Source organism: Catharus ustulatus, chromosome 10 (genome assembly GCF_009819885.2).
Source record: "Catharus ustulatus isolate bCatUst1 chromosome 10, bCatUst1.pri.v2, whole genome shotgun sequence".
In the NCBI taxonomy this organism is placed as follows: Eukaryota; Metazoa; Chordata; class Aves; order Passeriformes; family Turdidae; genus Catharus; species Catharus ustulatus.
Window position 1 is genome coordinate 21,387,987 of NC_046230.1, and position 23,382 is coordinate 21,411,368.

The following is a 23,382-nucleotide window of genomic DNA, read 5'->3' on the forward strand; positions in this document are numbered from 1 at the left end:
AGTCTTCTATTGTCAAGCACTGGCTCACCCAGAAAGAGGGCTGGAGAAAGTACATCAGAGTTTTAAGCATATTTTATTTCAAATATGACATAAACCTACTGCACATCTTTGAAAAATGCTGCTAACTGACACTAACAGCTTTAGATTGTGAAAGGATGAAAAGGTCTGTACAAGACAATGTTTGCTTCATTATCTTCTTCCATGTATTACCAGTATAATAGGAAATGCTGCAGTGGTAGCTGAGGAATGAAAAACAGGGCTTCAAAAAGGAGCAGAAAAATAGAACAATTGTGGTGTCTTGGTGAGTAGCAGAGGAGTTGGGGATTATGGGCTACACTTGGGGCTGTTGACACCACAGGGATTTAGGATGAGGGCTCTCCAGCCAGGACCCAGCATGGAAGGGGGTGAAATTTCAAATAGCAGGCAGCTACTGACACAAATATACTACAGGCAAATAATTTGTTAGGAATTTTCAAAGTGGTCTAATGAAGATATAAACCCTTTTAAAGGGTTGATGTCCCCAAAAATACGCACAAAGATATTTTATAAGTTTGGCACTCATTCTCAAGAGATCCAGAGCCCTGGCAATGGTCTACAAAGGCTTGGTTTTAGCCTTCTGACATCATAACTTCTTTTCACAGAGCTCTGTCTACAGTGATGGAGGCTCCCACCTTAGATTTCCTCCTTTTCATTCACACGGTCATAGAGAAAGGAATATTTCAATATTTTTTGACAGTTTACCACCTACATTTCCATTACTTTGATATTATTTTCTAAATGACATCTTTAGAAAACAAAGAACACTGATAATCGATTGACAACTTTTGCCAGGGAAAATACACATTTTAAAGGTCTCAGCTTGTCCTTTTCTTGTTGATTTCAGAGCTGAAATGAGTTTACAGAAAGATCTTCATTCAAGGGAGCCCACAGGAACTGCACAAGCTTTATTAATTGTTCTTTTCCAAGATCTGATGATAAGTAAACAGTTCTAGGGTAGTTAAATGGAGTATTGGAACAAACACTCTACAGAAACACAAGGTAACAGGTGAAATTTCTGCTTAGTCTTCTAAAGAATATTTCACTTTGCTGAGCTTAAAACCCTAAGGTTATCAGAGCCTTTTACAAACTGATGTAATATATTCTCTATAGAAAACAAAGGGAGATCAAAGCAGGATGAGATTACAGCAGTGTGATTTGTGTTTCAGTTCCATGAATATATTTGTGTGTATGTACATTTGCTCCTGGGCGTCCATAGTAACCACTGCCATAACCCAGAAAGTATGGTGTGGGGAGCTTTGCTCTGAAAATCAAGTAGCCCATTAGGAGGCATAAATATTAATAGAGCTGTCTAATCCTACACTCTCAAATGAGGTAGTTCAGATCATGAGTCTTCGCATTTAAAATTTATTCACTGCCCTGACTAGAATAAGAAACAGAATCCACATGTGGGGAAGTCACTGATATTGGGCGGCCTCTGAGCCACTGATAATTCCTAAACATAAAAGTAAGGATCAAGTGATTTCTTTCCTTATTCTACACCTAAATCTCCTACAAATACTAATTTATCCAAAAGTGCATCTGCCTGGCTCCATGGCATTGAGAATACACCACCTACACCTCCCACATTCTCACAATGAGGCATCTTCAGGCAGATGAAAGCTTTAGTGCAGGTTCCTAAGCAAGAACATTCTGTCATCCCAGAGCACACAACACCTGGGGGTTCTTTTAGTGGTCATGTAAGTGATCCTTTCCAAATTTTCTTTGTGTAGTCGTCATTAAATTACGAAATTGGTGCAAACCGCTGCAGTGCGAAGAAATTAAGATGGAGAATTAAAGCACCACAGGTATGCAGCTAAAACAGGATGCACTTGCCCTCTTAAGAGATAAGGAAACACTCTGGATCACAAGTAACATATTTGTGTTTTGCCTGTAAGGTAAATCAGAGATCTAAAATGCCAAACAGTAGAATACTATTCAGGTAATCCCTGGAAATGATGCAAAGATTTGTCAGGAAATTCAGGAAATGCCAGATAATAAACAATATAATTACCATCAATCAGTGAAATAGTATAACCTACAATATAACCAGGGTCTATTAGAATTTAGAGTTATGAAAACTAGACTCAAAGAAGTAACACAAAATTACTCAGATGCCTTTGCACCAATTTTTCAAAACCAGCCCTTGCAAACACAAGTTTCTGCATACCTAAAATAGAATAAGCAGTCTCTGACCTTGATGTACCTGAAGGAAAAGACACAAAACCAAGATGCTCTTTCTTTATTTTGGAATCAGTAAATTGAAGGTCAAGTAACTGAAATACAGGCCTCCATGTTTAGCACAAACCATGCTGAATGGTCTCGTTTCTTCTCACCCAACTTCAGTCTGTCATTCTGCAGTCTCTGCTGTGGGCACATCCCAATCCCAACAGAAGGTCATGGATTTAATGCTCATTACCATCTCTAGCCTGACTCATGGATAGAACTCCTTTCATTTCTACATCTGTCTTAATCAGATTGCTCTCTGTTCTTCAAAATTTTGAATTTTCTCATGTCCCTCAGCTGACAATTAAGTATAAATACTAATTTATTTATCCAAATCGATTTCATGTAGTAATAAAGAATCAAACCTTATGGCTGCTGGATCAGTCACTTTGATTTTATATATCCTTTATGAATTAAAAAAGAAATCTGCCTCTGATTTCCAGATTTTTCTCCTTCCAATAATTTTCATAACTGTGATGCAATGACTGTAACTGAAAAATCCAGCAAAAGAGAGAATACTGGGCCTTTCTTCTTTCTGACACAAAACAGACCAAAACTGATGCCTTTCCAAGCCATGGTTGCTGCTCAGTTGCTGTGACTCTACTGCAGATTTGTCCTGCAACTCAACCCATTTTCCCCTGGCTGTGGGGGCAATCCCAGCCCAGGATAAATCTCAGGTTATGCACGAGTGAGTAGAGTGTGAGTTACTCAGAGAGCAGAGATTACTACAGATATTTCAGCTGAAGGTATTCAGGAGCTCTCTGCACTTGTCAACAGCAAAAGGTAGCTTTTTATTGTGCTGTGTGTGCAATGGATCTAAGTGGAAAGGCACCTACTGAATTTCAAATAACTGTCTATTCTCCTTCAGGCCCACATGACAATAAGCATGACTTTCTCAGCTACTGGGCTCTCACTCCCTTGACTTTTTCTATTTTTCTGATAATGTTTTTTTTTTAATACTCTCTCCTATGAAAGATGCTCTCCGAGAACAATGATGGGGATCTGCATCTTTATTTATGACTTTGTGAATCAGCGTCTGGGTGATAGGAAGTGAAAGTTGCTCAGCTAATTACACACGCTTGATGAACTGCGTAATAACTGCTGCAGCGCTGCACATTAATTGAATGCATATAAATGACAGCAGTTATTCTAACTTGAATGATGTGTGAAGAAGTGACGTTGCTCACAGTACCCTGATTATCTCCATTCCCAGCTTTGGAAACCCAGCTTGAACAATTGTACTTTTACAGCACCGAGCAAAAATTCCCTAACAGAAAACAGAAGATACCTCAAAGCCTGACACTTTAAACACAAATTGCTTTAAGTCACTGAAAGTGGATTTAGACACCTAAAAAAAGCCTCCATTGAGCAACTACAATTAACAATTAATAATTAACAACGAGCTACAACCAGCAGTGAGGAGCTCCAAGAGCTAAAGCCTTGGGAACAAGGCCACCTTCATTTAGAGCCTAGATACTGCCTTAAAAACCTAATGCAGTGTTCAGAGTGAAACTTTGCACAGCTCTAAACAGTTCTGCTATGTACTTTCCTAAAATGTATTTTTTTGGGAATAGGAGGATAAAAAAATATGGATTACAGCTAATAGGCAACTGTGCTGTCCACAGTACTCTTTGTTTAACCCAAAAAGCATTCTAATTCACATCCAGTCCAGCTCTAAGGTAACACATTATTTTCAAGAAAACAATAAAGAAAAAACATTGGATGCAAAACAAACGTGCATAGTACAAAATTAGTAATTCAAAACTAGCATCAAATGTCTCCTTTGAACCAGTACCAAAATAGACCTTCTCTGTTGCCTGTCAACTTCTTGAGGAATTTGCAAATATTCACAAAGAATTCTGCAAAACTCTTCCGTACTATTTAACACAGAAAGGGGAGAAGCCAAGTTTCCAAACCTTCCAAAAGCAGTCTAGTTCCCCAAGTACCATGTCACAATATTATAACAGTTCCCTACACCCCTATTAAGAGTTTTTGGGCTTGACAAAGAGAGCTGTAATCACAGAATAAAGGAAATCAACACTCACTTTTAGAAGCATGTAAACGAAAATAAAAAAAAAGTTTCACATCTATACTTCAGAAAAGTTAACCCTGTTCCAAGATAACAGGGAGTGTCCTGGACAGAGCCAGGGCAGGTCCCAGCCCTGCATTGTTGCAATGCTTCCCAGCCATTATGCCAAAATTCTGGAAGGGAGAGTTGTGGCTGTGCCAGCCCCTCCAGTGGTAGCAGCGCCCATCCTGGGGCACAGAGCTCCCTCTCTGCATCCACACACAACATCCTGACCCCTCTGACAGACACTGCCCAGAGCCTCCAGGCTGACAGAGAAGCTGCCAGTGCTGTCACTGGGGAGGGTGCCAGACAGAGGTGATCAGGTGCAACTGAGTCCCGGCTTTACAAAAGTTATCTTCTCATCTGCTCTACACAGACCTCTCTTTAAGCACCTCTCCACCAGGACAAGACAGGCCCTAACAGCTCACAGCACCAGCAATCAGCCCCTTTCACCTGTTTTATTCGTTCTCCTTTTGCCAGGTTTCAGTCTCTCCCCCGTTTTTTGTTTTGTTTTGTGGGTTTTTTTGGTCCACTTTATACATACCTCCTTTTCTACAAATTTTCTTGCCGGGTTTTCTGGCACATTCCTTGGATATTCTTTTGACTGAAAAATGAATAGAAGACTAGAAAATAACATGGAGCTCCGTCACAGACAGTAGGAGCATGCAACACCACTATCTAACTTAAATATGACCTGCTTTATTAGGTGCGGAAGATTCTCAACTTGTTGTGCCTGCACATGCAATGGAAAAGATGTTGATGCATCTTCCCAGAAGTCAGTGGGTGGCAATGACAATTAGGCACCAACTTTGACCTAAAAATTACACGTGCTGTGGGAGAAAAGAAATGAGTGTAGACAGAAATAAAGAAAAAAATTTGAAAAATAAAAAAGCAAGGACAAATGCACACAGAGAAAAGCAGCATGCACACATGTAGTAAGCTGGCATGCCAACAGAGAAAGCCATGCAGGCTACCAGTACACGTGAATTAATATTGTTAGAAAGTAGAACAGGAAAATAAAGAGATCTCCCTGTTTTGCCTGCTATTAACTCACCATCCTCGGTTGGGACATAGATATTTAAATAGAGGCAGTCTTCGTTCTGATCTTGTACATAGGTCGAAACTACATCCAAGTTATTAGTAAACCACACGGGAAGCATGACTTCAGGCAACCTGCCTTCTATAATGTTCTGGGGACACACTGGAGCAAACTGGGTGGTGTTTTTGATATCTGCCCAGGGAGATGGAGGCTCGGGAGGTTGGAAGCGGCGCTCCCCTGTTGGAGGGGCAGCGTACGGAACCCCGAGAAACTGAATAACGGGCCCCAAAATTTCATTGTTGAGTTCCTTCTTAATCCCTCTTATCTTGCCAAAGTTGGTGGTCACCACTGGGTTGGTATCATCCAATTTTTGGGAGGACACAGCTGCAGCGTGAAGCAAAAATCCAAGTATAGAAAAAGCAAAAGTGGCGTTGGATCCCGTGTGCAGCAGGTGGACCACCGTCGCTCTCCATACACAGTTCAGCCACACGGGTCTTGGAAAGGCCATGGTCCCACATTAGTTGTGTGACTGCAGTGAAGCAATCTGATTTGTATCCACTGGTGTAAAAGAGGAAACAGATCAAGTTTCCTAAATAGGTGCCTGTCAGAAAAATCTCAAAAGGCTTTTCATGCGGTAAGTATCTTCCATTGATTTCACACTTATTGAAGCTGCATCTTCACTCAGCACTATTTATCAGACTACATCCTATTGACAATTCTGTTTTCCATAGCAGCAATATGAAGAGAGCAGCCATTTACTGCAGAATCCCCTCTTATAAATCAAATCCAGTTAGCCGCAGGTCTATATCCTGGAGAAAATGAAAATAAATCATTAGTATGAAAGAGCTAATATGAGCAGAGCGATAACTAGGTGTTTAACAGGTTATTTACATACATTAATATTTGCTAGAGTCGTGTAAGTGGAACTGCAGTAGTTTATGTGTCCATGAAATGGCAGGTGAAACACTGATTACTGGATTATCTGTAATGTCACCTGTTGAATTTATAGAGACTTCTCAGGAGAAACAGGACTCACAGAAAATACATTTTTAAAATTCACCTTTTCAAGAATAAGCAATTTACTGCCAAGCTGCATTACGTAAGTGTTTATGTTAATATTTTATTTAACTTAATCAGCTCATAAACAATTTTCACCTTGTTTGCAGAAGCTGATTTATCAGAAAGGAAGTAATTATTCCTTAAAGCAGAAGATGGGGAAATTAAGATAGACAGGCATACTGAGGACCCAAATGCATTTCATTTCATTAAAAACAGTTTATAATACATACAAACATTTCTTGTTCATTTTAAAATATAACATGAATTACTGTACTTATTCATAATAACCTGAATTACCATGCTTTGTGTGGTTTTCTGATAGTTGATGAAAAACACAGATAGACTGAAATGTTCACATCAATGAAGGACCAAATTCTGCTTCTGCTGAAGTGAATAGCAAACTCTGAATTTGCAGAGAAGTAGAACTGGACCTCTGTAGGTCACTGGAGTTTTTTTCAGAACTGGTTTGGAAAAGGATATGAACAAGCAGCTTAAGGAGGAGGTTGTATATCACCATTTTTACATCAGATCAATCCTGCATTACTTATAAAAGACTGACTTCAGTGAAAAATGAAAACGCATGTTGAGAGCACTCAATTCCCACCATCCTTAATTTATAACATAAACAATAAGCATTCCCACAGGACAGGAGAAATCTTATCTTTCATATATTCCACATGCTGACTGAACAATATCCTAGAAAAAATAATCAGTTAGGATCAGAGACTTTATAATCTGAAATTCCAGATGCTATTTTCAACTACTTTAGCTCAGAGGTTGTCACACAAGGCTGTGTTCCAGCACTTCTGAAAATTGCTCAGTGCATATCGTTATATCTTCCATATTCATGTGAAACATATTTCCAACACGACTTACAATATCCTATTATTTAAGATGCAGTGTTATACACAACATAGCAGTGTAATCTTACACTCCCTATTAAGCAGTGTGTAATGCACAAGAAATGTGTTTTGCTTTGTATAGGAAACATTTTAAACCACCTGCTTTTGAAACAGCATTGGCAGCTTTAATGAGAATTGGTTTTTTTATCATGTCTATACACATTGTGGAGAGAATTCAAAAGAACGGCTTGTCTAATAGTCAGACTACCCTGTAGTTTGGGTTATTAAAAAGGAGATTGTAAAAGCTATATAGGACAGCAGGAGATTTGGTTCATGTCTAGTGTTCCTTTAGCTCTGAACAATCTATCTCAGGAGGCAATAAGGAGATAGATGAAGCTTTTCCGCAATTTTCTCTTTCCCTTTCTTTCTCTGCTAATTCTAACACCTTCACTGTGAAACTGCATTAACAAACAGGCTTATGTCCTTCATTCTCCAGCTGCATGTTCTCAGTATTTGCTGGAAACACACCAATTTAGCTGCAGAAAATAATTCCCCAGACTTGATATATGTGTTTACATTTACTTCAACACACTTACATGGAATGGCAGACATTCCCCTCACAGAGGATTTTTGCTTTGTAGCATTTCAGATTTTGAAGGCAGTACTTGAGAAATAGTAAAGATGAGTAGGCAGACAAGTTTCTGAGCAATGCTCATGGAGAGATGGAAGCCTGTTCCTCAGTGGCATTGAAAAACCTCCCTTTTCCATTGGGACTTAAAACCCATGAGGGTTTGTTTTCCTCTCAGGAATAGAAACGTACTTTCTCTTCTTTCTCAAATTCAAACTTGTAAATAGCAGGAGCTTAATCTCAGCAGCCTTCCAGCTAATTCACTGGGTCTGGGATGGTCTGAGTTCAACAAACCCAACATAGCTGTGCCAAGGAAAAACCTCCTCCTTCATTTCAAGGTGCTGGGTTGGTTCCATGCGCAAAATTACCAAGATGCTCCTAATAATTAATTTAGCACCTGTTTTCAGTTCTAAATAAACTCTGTAATACATTTTTGATACTTCAAAATGGCAAACTCAATGTAAACTCAGAGCCAATTCTAGAGCTGGGCTATAATTCTAAGCTTGTCCATCTGCTGGTTTGTCTTTGCAGCTGAACAGCTCTGCTGTGATCTACAGCTCTGGTTTGCCTCCCATGGATAAGGTTTTACTCTGAGACAGGATGCTAAAAAGGTAAGAATGTAATGCAGTTCTGTGTTTGCTCTTCCTAATTAATTAACTCTTGGGCAATAGCCTCAATGAATGGATGGATAGGCTATAAAGGGCAGCAAATTGTCAAGCACTTGCAGGATTTGAATCAACATATTTTCATTGTATTTGTAACTTGAATTTTGGATTTGCTCTTTTCAAGCCTTTCTTTTTTAAATGTCTAAGTAACAGTTTATTTCTGAGACTGAGAGGTCAGACGTTCAAGCCTGTCATTGGCTGCCCTGAAGCTATCACAACAAAACCACAAACACAACACAAATAAAAAGGCTGAGATTTATCAAATCTTTTGAGACTTTCATGACAAAATTTCATTTTGAGCACTAGGTGCAAGGGAAGCAGGCAAGCAGGGAAGCTGGCCAGTAGAATGTTGAGAGTTAATACTGGACAAAATTCTCCCCAACCTTTCTGCAGGTGGTATCTACATAGGACTTTCCCTTGGTATGTGGACTCAACTGAAGAGGAATCAGTGGGGAAAAAAAAAGGAGAAAGAATAAACAGAAATGATCAGGGAGGCAAGTAGGCAAATAAACCAAAGAGTAGCAATGTTAAATCTGGGACAAGATTTAGCATCAAAATAATGTGGATCTGAGGAGGAGGAGGAGAAACCTTTGCAGATTTTACTGCTGTCTTGATTTGAGGTTCACAATTGCTCCCTGTGGTAACACAAATGAATTCTACTGTAAAAGATATTTGATAAAGTCTTTCATGCTCTTTCAAACAGTCTATACTATACAGAGCTTTTTCTATCATCTATTATTTTATTATCTTCCTTTCTGAATTCAAATTACTTTATAGCTCAGATTCTGAAATACTTTAGAGAAGGATTTAGTATGCTAAGGAGTGAACAATCCGAGAGAGCTTCAGTGCATCTTTGCATTTCCAATGACACAGGGCATCCCTCAACAGGTCACATCTGCTGCAAACTGCAGCAGCAAAACTCCTCTTTGTTACTCATACCCAGACCTTCAGATCTCAAGGGATGGTTTGATCTGTACCACCCATCAATAGCTGCAATGGATTTATAAAACCTGTGCTGGTACCCAAGGCTTCTGGCCATATGCCAGGTTTAACACATGTAAAGACTATTATTGTTTCAATTAAAAACTCCTAACCCCCCAAAAAAGCTGTTTTCTTTTCAGCTGAAGGTATATTCTGTGATTTGACATTCCTGCTTAAAATTCCTTTCCCCTTTGCTGGTAAATCCCAGTTGCACAAATATTCAAAGTGATTGTAAAAGTTTGGGACACCACGCAACCATTTCAAAACATAAATGCTGTTTTGCAGAACCACTTACATTTGCATCCATTTTTACTTACAACTGTCTCTCCTTAGAACCAAGAGCCCAGAGATGTTTCATGTCTCTAAGAAGAAATCCATGTTCTAAAACACTCTAAGAAGCCAAGCAGGAACATGGGCAGTGGCACAGAGACCGTGAGAGGAAAGATGAGGGAGAACAGTTGGTGAGACACACCAATTGTAAACATGACCAGACAAATCCTCGAGGTGCAGCACAAAATTCCCCATCTCTTCTTTTGTGTTTCAAGTTAGCAGAAGAAGCAAGTTCCAAATGCAGAGTATTTTCTCTCACATTAGTAATAAAAAAAGGCCAGGCTGATGGGACTCTGAGCAGCCTGGAGGGGAAGGTGTCCCTACCAAAACCTAGAGGACCTTTAGAGGCCCATTCCAGCCCAATCCATTCTGTGAAATATTTTAAAAGACATTGCTCTTGCATACTTCCCTAAGTCCTTTCTCAAAGAGATGGGATTTGTGTGGGTTTAGTTCAAGAAATCAAGCACATTCATTTAAAAAACCAGGTGTATGAGCTGATGATAGAGGAGACTGCAGTCCTGAATCCATGAGACACACAAGAAGTTGCAGCTCTGGTGAGGTCTGCTCAGATCCCAGCACCTCCTCCAGCTCACAGCAGCCACAGGTCTGGTAGCTCCAGAATGCTGCTACAAATGCAGCCCTATTGAGATGCAGAACCTTTGCCAAGATGGCCAACAAAGGTATGAATAAGACATCATCTTTATGGGCTCCCAGTCCCACCCCACATTAGGATGAGATTACACGTGTTATGTTACATGGGAACACAAACAAGCCAGTGGAAAGGATTCCAGATGCTACAAGCTGTGTAAATACATCACTCCTAGATCAGAGAAACTGATTCCTGAATGCCCTCACCTCAATTTTACATGATGTTTTGACCACTAAACCTCATAGCCAGTTAGTGAAAAACACAATATTTAAATACTGTAGTACAAAGAATTCAATTCAGTGTTTCAAAATTAGTGAAAAATTGAATTAAAATTAATAGATGTCATAAGACTCCTTTAAATTGTGATGCATTTTTCAATGGCACCAAATTTTTGTTCTTTGCCACTAGTGAGTATATTCACTAATGCTTATTAACTAGTATTTGCATGATCAAAAATCCCTTTTAAAAATGTCTGTGTCTTAGTTTGCCAAAATAGAAAGATTTCTGATTGAAATTTTCTCTTAAACTGTTTTTGAACTAGACAAATTAAGCCCATGAGGAGAGGGTCAGTTAAGTTTTATTATCTTCCATTTACTCATATCAATAAATCATTTTCTTAAAACAGTTCTATTCTTATCTGAAGTAATTGTTTACATTACCAGAAGTTGACTACAATTTTTTAACGTGGACTAGAGCTGTCTGACATTTTACACAGTAAGTAGGTAACGAAATGGTGATTTTACCCATAACAGAAAGAATGGGTAACTCTGTCACTTATGTGTAAAGTTTTAGACAGCTAAGTAATACAGATTTAAATTAAAAATGACAGATGCACTGGCTTGGAATATAATGGGCACTGAAGTGAACCTTTATTCCTTTTAGCAGCTTACAGTTAACTCTTAAATGGACCCACATTATCCTCACTTTGGAGTACTGTAACTATTCTGCTAAATGATCAAACGGCCAGGCTGTTGATGGCTGCTCTGTGCTTCAGGACAAGATTCCCTGACCTACTGTAGAAATACCACTGAACTCATGTTAATCAGAGGTCATCCCAGAGACAAAAATAACCCAGATGTTTCTCATTTCAGAGCTTCAGTATCAAAATCTGTGTATTGCATATCATCAGGTCAAGAAGGAGTTGCTTTAATTAATACTTCATAAAATATACACGTGCTTTTCATCTGATCACTCCAGCAGAATCCACCCAGACTCCTGAAACTTGCTGTCCTTTTGTTGCCACTTACAGGTGATAAAGTCAGTTATAGAATTGTTAACAAAGTTCTTCACCTGATATATATTTGTGGCTCACCCTTGGTTCATTGGAGTTAATCATATGAGAAAAATTAATTGGATACTCTTTGCCATTTTTATTATAACTATAATATCAACAATAACATTACCTTTAATGCTTGTTCAGCCCCCAAGGCAAGCTTTCATATCAGATTCATAAGAAAGATATCACTTTTGTATTTTCCTGGTGGGGAGGATGTTAGCAATTCAAGATAAAAAAAGGGTGGAATAGAGATAATACCACTTCTTGAGGGAGAGCTCTGCAAACAAAGATGAATGAATGAACTCAGATTTTTTCATGAACTGTTGTTCTAGCTGGATACAATACAGTAACAGTTCCAAGCATACAAAACCCGTGTTGTAGAGCTAGATCAATAACTAACTCTTCAACAAGATAGGTTTTGTTGTTGTTGTTGTTGTTGTTTTTAAGAAAAAGACCAGCAAACTTCCTTGTGGCAGGAAAAGGAACCCATACTTTTTGTTCCTGATCAGATGGTCAAGATGGTCCCATTTTCAGCAGGGTAATTGAGATCAAGTTCCAACTCATCAGAAAATTCACAGACATATAAACATAATTTGTTAATCACAAACCCAACATCTCCAACTCAGCTCTGAAAGTGCTCTTGACTGGTATTACCAGGCTTTCCAGAACTGCAGAGAGCACACTACAACTTGAGTGCAATATTGGCATTAGAGGGATCTATCAGCTTGAAGAGGTTGTTTCCTGTGATCCAGCATTCTGTACATCTGTGACTTTACTTGCATTTGTTCAAAAATGAATTTCATGCTTAACTTGTTTTTCTTAATTAAACTTCCTTTAGCAGTTTCTAATATGTGCATTATTAAAACTCATTAGTCCCATTCATGCCTGCCTGTCATTTTTGGCTTCATATTCATGTACCAAAGAGCTCTGCTGCTTTATATAGGAAGCAAATTAAATAATAAATATGAGAACTTGAACGTTTTATGAGTGTCAGTATGAGAAAGTGGCTGCAAGGCCCATAAGGTTTCACAAAAAAAAGGCATTACAGCTAAAGCTAACATGCTGACACATCTCTGATCTATAAAGTCTGCAGTAATGGTAGCAGTAAAGTGTTGTGCCATAGATGGGGAATTTTTCTCTCACATGAAATAGAAATAGGATATAGCACAGACTATATTTACTGTTGTAAAAAAATTTCAAATAAAATTTCCCCAAAGCTTAGAATATAACACCATTAAACGTCTACAAAGATTTACTCTTTCCATCTGACTTCATGTGTAGCTCCTATTATTCAGCTCCTTGTCCTGTTTTCATTTTCTACCCCTGTCTGTGAGAGAGAGACTTATTTCAGCTACAGCAAAGAGGTTCAGTCCCCCTGTGGTCATGTCCTGGCCACGCTGACCACAGCTCCAGTGACCAGAGGGTTTCCTGACCCACCAGCAGCATCTCATGGTGGCTGTTCCAGGGCCCAGATTCTCCACAGAAATAAACCATTGCTGGGAGACCAGTTGAAGAGACAAAAGCTTCATCCCACAATGCCTGTTTTGCACAGGTTTGAGGATGTCAAAATATTCAGTCTATCTGTAAGGTTTCTCCTGACTAAATTGTCGTTTTCTCCTCATGAATATTTCTAACACCATGTGCCTACATAACACTTTACTGCTTTCAAGTACTGTTTTGGAAACTGGGGGAACAGGGTTGGGAAGGCAAAAGTTAAGGAACAACTTTAAGCTCAGATATTGAACTTGAAAGCTTCAGACAAAATGTAATTAAATAAAAGTACAAAATACAACATAAATGTATTCCCCTCATTAAATTCCCAGAACCAGTTCAACAAGTGAGCTAATGGCTTCTCTAGGCAGGATGTGATTGAGGAGATTTAGCAAACATCTTTTTAAATTGCCATTTAAGTTCTCTGCTTCGTTAAAGGAATATGAGTTACTTGAAATGCAATAGTTGTAAAGTGTCCTTGACCACTTTTATGATTTTACAGTCACATGTTGCTAATTTCCAAGCATTACATTCTCCCTTAATATGGTGCAAAAGACCTAACCAAGCATCAGCAGAAGGTAACAGGCTACCCAAAGGTACCACTAAAACTGATTATGCAGAAAATATTATGAGGACAAAACAGAAGAATCCAACAAATGGGGTAAAGAGAACTCAAATTGCTTTTCCTTTAATGGCCTCATGTTTTATTTGCCCACAGCAGTGGAAAACCATGTTACCCTGCTGTGTGCAGCCCAGATTTTTGCATGGCTTGGTAACCACGAGGATATTTACAGTACAGACTCTGTGCCCCCTGGTTCCCCACAGCTGCTGGTCCCTCTAGTGAGAGGTGTCATAGCGGAGTGGGTGCACAGCAAAACTTAACATGAGACTGAGCAGCCAACCAGGCACTTTTCATCCCTGGAGAGCACACAAAACATCATTAATGAGCAATCAATAATTATGGAAACAAAGTCTGTTGGAAAACATGTGGGGTCTTCAGGTGGAAACGTGCAGCTGAGTCATCAAGAAGTTGAAATTATTTCCCCCTGTAATTCTGCTAATTCAATAGTAATCCTGGGGAATGTAATGTCAGCATTTGTTATTAAAATTACAGGATATGCTCCCAATATGCAACACATGATGAAGTTTTTCCATCAGATGGGGTCGTTTGGTTTGGTTTGGGGATTTTTTTGCATTCCCTAACTCCCTCCCCTCCATACAAACTCTTGTGCAACACCTGGGTATCAGGGCAGGCACCCCCCTCTGAGTGCCTGTGCTCCTTCACAATGCAGAGCTCAGAACCAGGGCTACAGAAATGGAGACATGCCTCTAGAACAGCTTTTATTCCTCAGTCAGGACCTATTTTTTGTCATTATCTATTATTTTATCACCTGTTATACTTACCATGGAGGGATATCTGGGACTAATCAGAAACTATATGGTTTACTGGATTAGACTGGTAACTGTCCATGCTCTATTAAAAGATACCCACAGAGGTTTCTACTGGACCTCTAAGAAAATGCTGTATTTTCATTATTTGCTTTCAAAGAACGTCTGTCTCCTTCTACCCTTCTTTTTTCACTATTTAATTCTTAAATAATTTCTTTTTCATGTGATTAAAAAACCATAATAAATATGACATCAAACAAATAATTCAGAGCTAGCCAAGGGTCTGTAATGCAGCTCTACATCTCTATTACAAAGGAATGTATATTTGCTTTTAATAAAGAAAGGCAATCCAATCCATTACGAACTGAGACCACATCTAAGCCTGTGCTTTCTTCCCTTTTCCCCAGGCTCCATTTGAACAATTAGAGTGGTTTATTCTGGTGTGTATGCCAGTGGATATTAAAAATGCAAACTGATAAAAAATACAACTGCCACCATTACCACGTTCAAATTCCTCCATTCACTTGCAAATCAATTTATCTGCCTACAGCCCTGTCCCAGTCTTTAAATAACCCTCCTCAGCAGACTGCTCCACCTCCAGCCAAATAATCCAGAGGAAACCCACTCTGGTAAAGATGGTTAAGTATCAACAGCTAGGATATTATCTTCTTACCCTACTGTAGGAGAAGGGGTGAGACAACCAAAGCAGCATCAGGACAGCAGCTCTCCTCCTCGCTCCTACACCCACTGCCTAAAACAGCCTGAACCTCTCTCATGGCTTTCACTGCTCCTTCAGCTAATCACAAAACAGAGGTGTTCAGCCAAACCCTGCTTCCCAGCACACTTAGCATGATTATCCTCAGCCTCATTTTTCTTCCCACAGCCTGCATATGATTCACAGGAAACGTACAGGATAAATGGGATCTCGTTGTAGGTAGCTGAGGATCTCCTAATCATTTACTGCAAAACTGCTTTTGCAACATCACTGCAATCTGTAGCCACAGTCTAAGGAAAAACAGTATCATTTATCAAAAAGTAACTAAGAAGGAGTCTCCTTTCACCCTGCACCACTCATTTGGGGTGTGGGGGGGGAAGAAAGAAAAAAATAAATAATCCTTCCCAACCACTATTCCCAAACATGGCTACTTAGCTTTTGGCTCCCAATCTGCAAATCTAATTTCAAAGATGCAGAAGTGGTCTACATGCTACAGCTGTTGAGCCCACACAAGACTCAATGCAGTCAATGGGAATCAGGATCTTTGAAAATCAGGGCCCTGAATAATGGGCTCTATTTTTAAATGCTCATTTATACCATGCAAGGGTCTTTCTCTTGTCGGATGCCTGCAATAAAGTACGTGCTATTTCCTTTGCTTCAACTAAGCCAGCCCAGAAAAGTAGGGGAAAATGTCCCAAAGCTCACAGTACTGCTCTTTCAGCAATAACAATAGTCGGTGGATGCACCAAAAATGCTGCTACTGTAAAAAAACAAACAAAAATACTAAGCTAGGTCTTAAGGGAGCATGAAAAGGTTATTGTGGGCATTGTCAAAAATACATGGTTTCAGATGTGAATTCTCTCTGAATTTACCAGTACAGTCTGGTCCCACTAAGGCTCTGGATAAATGCAAATATTGCATTGGATACAGTGGATGGCAGTGCTGGCAAAAAATAATTCCTAAAACAATTTCTTACACTTATGCCGAGAAAAAGAAAAATCTGCTTCATTTCAAATTCACAGAACATCTAAACGTGCTAAAAACATTCACTTTGATATTTATAGCTCCTATAAGACGTATTTCCATTTTGTACTAGTGGATTTTAATGTCATAGTTGTTAGAGCTAAAACAAACTGGCCTTCCAGAAAGCAAACCCAGTGTCAAACTAACATGATATTCCTTCGAAAAGTCAGCAAATTTACAGGACGAAATGGCCAGTCCAGACTGTGTCACCTGCACCAGCAAGAACACAACACTATAATCAAGCTCTGGTTTGTTTTATTTAAACAGTTATTTGAACGTAATTGCTCTGAAACCATATGCATCATTAAAATGATTCCAGATAACATCCTTTCTCCTGATTCCAAGGTAACTTTCTGGCTTTAATTATAAGTCAATTAATATTAAGTAATTTGACTGATTAATTTTAATTAAACCTGTTGAAAATTGATTTTCCTTTCGCGAGTAAGGATGATGCTCTAGTGCGATCATCAGGAAAGGAGGATGGGGGGGAGGACGGGGCGTGGGGGGGAAGCAGAAGAACCAGCACTCAGCACCCAGGCGAGAAAGAAGATGTCTGAAGAAATAAAAAAAAAATAAAAAAATAAAAAAATAGCCAAGCCATCCCCCGGCAGGCCCGGCAGGGGCTGCGGGAGGCAGCGGGGATGCGGAGCGCCCGCGGAGCTGCGGGGGAGGAAAAGTTCTCCGGGGCGGCGGCGGAGGGTGCGGGGGGTGCGTGCGTGACTGTGACCGTGTGTGCGGTGTGCGGATGGGGTGTGGATGGGGTGTGTGTGTGTGTGTGTGTGTGCGTGGAAATCTCCCCGCAAACACCCCCGCAGACACCCCCGCAAACACCGCCGCGCATCCCCGCGGGCGGGCACCGCTCGCAGCCGCAGCCGCGCAGCCCCGAGCGCATCCCCCGGGCCGCGGACACGCACGCACGGCTCGGGCACCGGCCCTGCCGAGCTCCCCCGGGCTCCGCCGCCCTGCCCTGCCCTGCCCTTCCCCGCTCCATCCCCGCTCCAGCCCGGCTGTCCCTCTCTCCTCCATCCCGGCCGCGCTGCTGCATCCCGGCCCCCTCCCTCCTCTCCATCCCGCACGCCGGGAGCATCAAAGTATTTACCAGTTCACGGCCGCTTTCCCGCAATCGCAGCTGAAGCTGTAATCCGCTGGATTCGCCTCCTCCGGCTCTCCCAGCCGCTGGGAGCGGGAGGGCTCGCAATAGTGCTCCGGACACTTCCCAATTATACCGATTTTTATATATTTTTCTGCCCTTTCCCGGGATCGGGGCGCGGGGAGGGGGGGCTGGAAATCCCCATCCGGAATCCAGCCTCATCCGTGCCGAGCCACCTCCATGTAAATCCGACCATCAGGCAGGCAATGGAAATGATCAAACGCTACTTCTCTCCGTCTGCAGGCAGATAATCCCACTAATCCAATAGATCTCCCCCGATCCGAAATTGCCCTCCAGACGAATCCCGTTCGCTCGGTGTCCGGCTGGCGATCGCGGAGCCGCGGCGCTGCCCCGAGGGGCGCGGAGGGGTGCGGACGGGCGCTAATCTTTTTATTTTATTTTATTTTGGGCTCCTGGATGCACGGCTCGCTCAAACCGCCGAGATCCCTGCTTTTTCCCCCTATTACACGTTTCCACTCCAAATTGCTGCTGGATGAAAAATGGTACAAAGATACCCCCAGCGGCGGCGCGGCGAACAGCGCGGGCAGCCCCGGCCCCGCACCGCCCCGCACCGCCCCGGGCGGACCGGCCTCGGGGGATCCTCCCGCACCTCCCCAGCCTCGGGGGAAGCCTCTCCCACCTCCCCAGTCTCGGGGGAGCCTCCCGCACCGCCCCGCACCGCCCCGCACCGCAGCAGGGCCGGGGGTCCCTCCCGCAGCCGCACGGAGCGCACGGAGCCCGGCGAGCACCGGGGCACAAAGGGATGCCCGAGCAGGATGGAGATGCTGCACGCACCTGCGGGAGGGTGGGCTGCTGCCTCTCGCTTAATTGTACCCAGATTGTGTAATCTATGTGTAGTTTATATAGAGAGATGTGGTTTATGCTCAAATATTTCACACTGGTGTCATTTAGGAGGAAACCGTCTTGCTTGGATCATCGCTGTCTGCACACAAGATACAAGTGACTCTTTTTGTTTCCCCTTGTTGTTTCTTGAAATCTTGAAATTTTCATTTCTTTCTTTCTAATTGAGAAACAAAAAAGTATTCTCCGACCCCAGCCCTCATGCTTTCTAGGATCACAGCAGAGAATGAAAGTTGACAACTCAGGGGATGTGGGGAGAAAGGAAGGCCAGATCAGAAGGGAAAGAATAGTCCTTTGAATGCTGATAGGTCTATTCATTTTTTAAGAGCAGCCACAATCACACATTAAACATCCTGAGTTAAGCCTCTTGCAGAGAGCTCATTAACATCTCCTGTTATTTTAGGAGAGACTTCCCTTCACATTGTGTTTAAAATCTGTATTTTGCTCCGCTAACATCCGCCTCGGTTTAAAATATTGACACTAACCAAGCACAGCAAACCCACATGTTTCCAAGCCTACAGCCCCAGGCAAGGTCTGGAGGTGCCCGAAAATTTGATAAGCTTTTACACCCTCACCTGAGAGCACATCCCAGTGGAGGGAAGGTCAGTCCCAGCCACGCTGGGCTATTTATGTCTCTCAGTCCCACTGAGGATCTGGAGCTAAATATCCATGGCAGGAGTGACAGGACACAGCAGCAGTTTATTCTGTGACGTTCCCATGTACTGGAATAATCATGTCCTGGGCACATTTTTTGCCTGTCTCAATAACTATTAGAGTCCATGGTCAATTAGGAAAGTCCAGAATCCTTCAGTACTCTGAAATTTAACTCTTTTGCTGTTGCCAAAAGCACGCAGCTCTCAGGTACAGGAGGGAAAGGCAGAACATGCTCTGCTGACAGGGCAATCCCATCAATGTTGTTATGTTAGTCTCAAGGGAATACTACATGAAAAAACAAAGTTTCAAAACTAGAAAGAAAATTTGTATATGAAAATCAATCACTTGCTACCAGCCACAGATCAACCAACAGCCTAAAAACTATCACCAAAGAGGCAATACCAGGTGAGATATTCTGCCATTCTTCATCCACACAAAACCCTGGAGTAGCTTTATCTTTGGGTTGTTCTTTATACTGAAAAGCAAGGAATAAAGGTGAACTAAAATAACAGCACTCTCCTTGTCACTAGATAAGCCACTAGAATCCAAGTGTGCAGTTTTATTCTCCCTCCTTCAAGGAGGATGTATCTATCTTCCCCGGGTTCCCTGAGCCACCATATCTCCTTGGAGTGCTCTGATTATCATTTAAGCAGATTATACCCCACTAACTGTGGGGGGAATCTACCCATTTATCTCTTTACCATGCCTTTTGTGGGTGGCAGGAGCTGACAATTTACACCCAACTTGCAACAATCCCACCTTTGGCCACCAAGTCTCCATCTTCATTGCAAAAATGGCTCCAAATTGTTGAGCACGTTAAGTTGTTCTTTTCTCCCTGTCTCAGCAGCGATGTGTGATATCAGTTCATTCACACATCCCTTGTGCTCTGGCCTGTCCCAAACGTTGGGGTCCCTTTCCAGAATTTTTCTGCTGTCTTTCACTCTGCTTCCCTGCACTGTGCTTCAAACATTTCTCCCTCCTCCTCGATAGCTCTCCTCTCATCCAAAATACTGCTGGGGAAAGAGGAATGCTGCCTTGTGGAAGGCAACAAGGTCTCCAGCTCCAGAAAATTGTACAGGTCCAGGAAAGGATATTTGGCTGGGAAAACAAAGTATAGGGCTAATCTCTTTATACAGAAATATGACATCAATAGCTGAACCTAAGTATGTGGTAATAATAGATTATATTCTAATACAGTAGAATAATATATGACATTCCTGTATTACCAGTGCAGTGTCTGATGCTGATTCAGTTTACAGCCAGGATGTCCTTGCCTGTAAGAACTAAGTGGCTTGCACACACATTTATTTTCATATATATATATATATATTCATATATAAATATTTATATAAGCTTGGAACTACATGATCTTTAAGATGCTTTCCAACCATTCCATGATATCTACATTTATGCCTACATATAAATGTGTACAGTGTGTTTGGATTTGTTGGAAGCAAGGGGGGAAGTGCCCATAATTGATTAGAACTTTGTTAAATATGTTTTAATACCCTGTGTGTCAAAAAAAATTACACTTTCATTGCAATCTAGGGAATGGAAAACTAGTTTAGAGACTGGCATTATTTAATATTTAGTTCGGCTGAGTCTTGATAGGGCTGTGTTATCTGCATTTATTAAAAGGATGAAAAGAAAAATAAATTACCATGGACTGAAAATCCATGGAAATTTTGAAGGCCAGCATCCTGTAATATTCTAAAATTCTCCTCTGCTCCATTTTCTCTGTTTTAAGAACATGAAACCCTTCACACAACCCTAATGTAAGCAACTAACTTCCAAAAAGAGCAAAACATACAATCAAAAGCTAAAAAGAAGAAAGAAGCTCCCAACTAGCAATCCAAGCTAAAATGCACATTGAGACACATAAAGGATGCACCTGAAGCTTTGAAGGTAGGCAAGTTTTTTGATGCAACACAAGTTTCATGAGCTATTGAAATATGTAGCTTAAGACCGTCACATTTTTCTTCCAAATATAAATTTTATCAGACTGTTTTTCTCAAAAAATAAATTAACCTTCCTAATAGGTAGAACAGGTGGAACTGTTTACATATACAAAATGCTAAATATTCATTAATTTGTTTGTCTCAAGATGGCTCATTAAGCTCTTTTGCAATAACTTTGTTAAATATTTTCTTTGATTTCATGAAACTTAAGATTGCTCATCTCCTTGCATTTGTATTCTTTAGATTGCCTGGATTGCCAGATCTTTAATGAAATTATAATGCTTGCCCATGAGCTGCTGTAGTTAGCTGTAACTGCTGAGTTATTGCCATTCATTTGCTTTAACCTTGCCAAGAAGAGCCACTTAAAGAGGCCATCCCTCTTCATAGAGCATCTTCACAAAGACACAGGGCCCTGCCAGTCCTTCAGGTGCTCCAAACATTTAACATTTATCATTTATCATGGTTATAGTTTGCTTTCTTCACTATTGTTCTTTAACACTACAACAAATACAATTTAAAAATACAATTCTTTGTTGTATGGCAAAGGACTCACTTGAGATTGGTTGGAGTTTCACATAGGAAAAAGTCAAGAAAATTAGCAGCACTGGAAGGTTTCAAACACCCATTCAGCCTGAACTCCTCAAAAGCAATTTTCTATAAAGTACTGCATTTCCAAAACACAGAACTCTGAGACATGGGAAGAGGAAGCCAACACGACCCTAGGATGGCACAAACCCTCTTCCTACAGACTCACCCCTCTCCAAGTGTTGACTGGATGCTCAGATTAGCACAATCCACCCATGGTTATTCTGAGATTCAGAATTCCAGGTTATTCTGAGATTCAGAATTCCAGGTTCTTTCGGGTGCTGTTAAAAGACAGATATTGATAAAAAAAAGGCATTGCCAGTGTTCTTACTGGAACTTAATCAGTAGATTACAACACATTACAACACTGTGCTTGCCAGGGAACTCTGAATTAATTATAAAATCCATTTCCTTGTTTATGTGGCTGGGAATACATTTAGTCCAGAGGAGTTTTATGACTTTGTTCTGTCCCAAAATTTCAGTTATTATTTGAAGCCATAATCCAGCAGTACCTTGGTTTTCCATGACCCAGGAGTGGAAATCATGGGGCTAGACTTTGTTTTTTAAATTATGGAAAGCATTTTCACAAAGATGTTTCTGTTCATACTGTGTGAAAGCCAACCAATTTCTAGTTTTTCTAATTAAATTAGTTTAAACCTAACGTTGAGTACATACTGTATTCTACTTCCAATGTGCTGGGTTTGAAAGCACACAGGGACATTCCCTGAAGGAGCTGCTGCTCTGAGTCACTATTACATGCAGTTTATATTCATTTACACCCAGCAAGCAAATGACAGAGAACTATGGGCCAACTTCATCTCTCGTGTGATTAAATGGAAGTTAGAGGAACCTCATCAGAGAGTCTTTGCTCCTAATACTTAAACTCAGTAGAAAAAAAAACAACATGTGGCCTGGATTGTTAGCATTTGCAAGTATAAACAGCAAATTGTTTTCCACTTGCTTTTACTATTCCTTTTTCACCAGTCACTTTCCATAAGCAAGGAAAGCTTGAACTTCTGTGAATTAAGACTTGTTGGAACCTTGACACTCTCTGTACTGACAGAGCATTTTAGGTCCTTATTTAAATCAGTCAGTAATAAGATGACTGTGAAATACATCATGATTTTACTACCAGCTTCTCTTGGCATCTGTTTGCCTCCAGTTACGATTGCGCCGATAAGTTGGTGACCGATGTAATTAGCCTGGCTGTCATTATGGCTACTGGCCAAAAGAGCCAAAGATGTTTCTTAAATTTTCTTTTCAGATGCACCAAATAACATGAGCCATTAATTAAAACTCAGGCAGTCGCAGTTAATTTCTGACAACTGAAAAAGATGCAATTTGAAAACACTCCTAAGGAGCAGTAAATCACTTGCAATCTGCTTTGTGTGAGCTGCATTTGGAAGAGGTTGGAGTGTGCTGGGGTGTGGGTTGGGAGTAGGGGCAGAGTCCTGCTCTGGCTTTGCCAGTGACAGGGTGGAGACCTTGGGGAAACTCTTTTGTCTCTCCTGCCTTTAACTCTGTCTAATCCATTTTGATTTTTTTATCACCAGGGCAGAGACAATCTCCTCATAGCAAGGAGAAGGGGGCAGGCTTGTCAGGATTCCCAAGCTGGGGAGGAGAAGGAGGTCAAGAGGGAGCCTCTGCCAGTCTCTGCCAGCCCCAGCTGCTTGGCACTGACCCACACAGCTGCCTGCAGGTGCAGCAGCAAGTCTGTGTTCCTGCAGGGAATTGAGAGACCTCTGACAGAGGCCAGG

At 41.0% G+C, this 23,382-nt stretch overlaps 1 protein-coding gene across 12 annotated transcripts in view; it reads right to left on the bottom strand.

Annotated features, from left to right (window-relative positions):
- NLGN1 (neuroligin 1) overlaps positions 1-23,382 on the bottom strand; it is a 379,078-nt gene that overhangs the window by 292,766 nt on the left and 62,930 nt on the right. For 4 of the 12 annotated variants that reach the window (XM_033068737.2, XM_033068736.2, XM_033068735.2 and 1 more), the window contains exons 1-2: positions 17,517-18,057; positions 5,385-6,178 (exon numbers count right to left, since the gene is read on the bottom strand). In XM_033068737.2, the coding sequence (XP_032924628.1) occupies positions 5,385-5,877 (493 nt within the window). In that variant the 5' untranslated portion in view covers positions 5,878-6,178; positions 17,517-18,057. Of the gene's footprint in view, positions 1-4,874; positions 4,935-5,384; positions 6,179-11,926; positions 11,985-17,516; positions 18,059-21,794; positions 21,907-23,382 lie in introns of those variants that run through there. The other 8 variants (XM_033068738.2, XM_033068734.2, XM_033068726.2 and 5 more) reach the window with 5 other exon arrangements.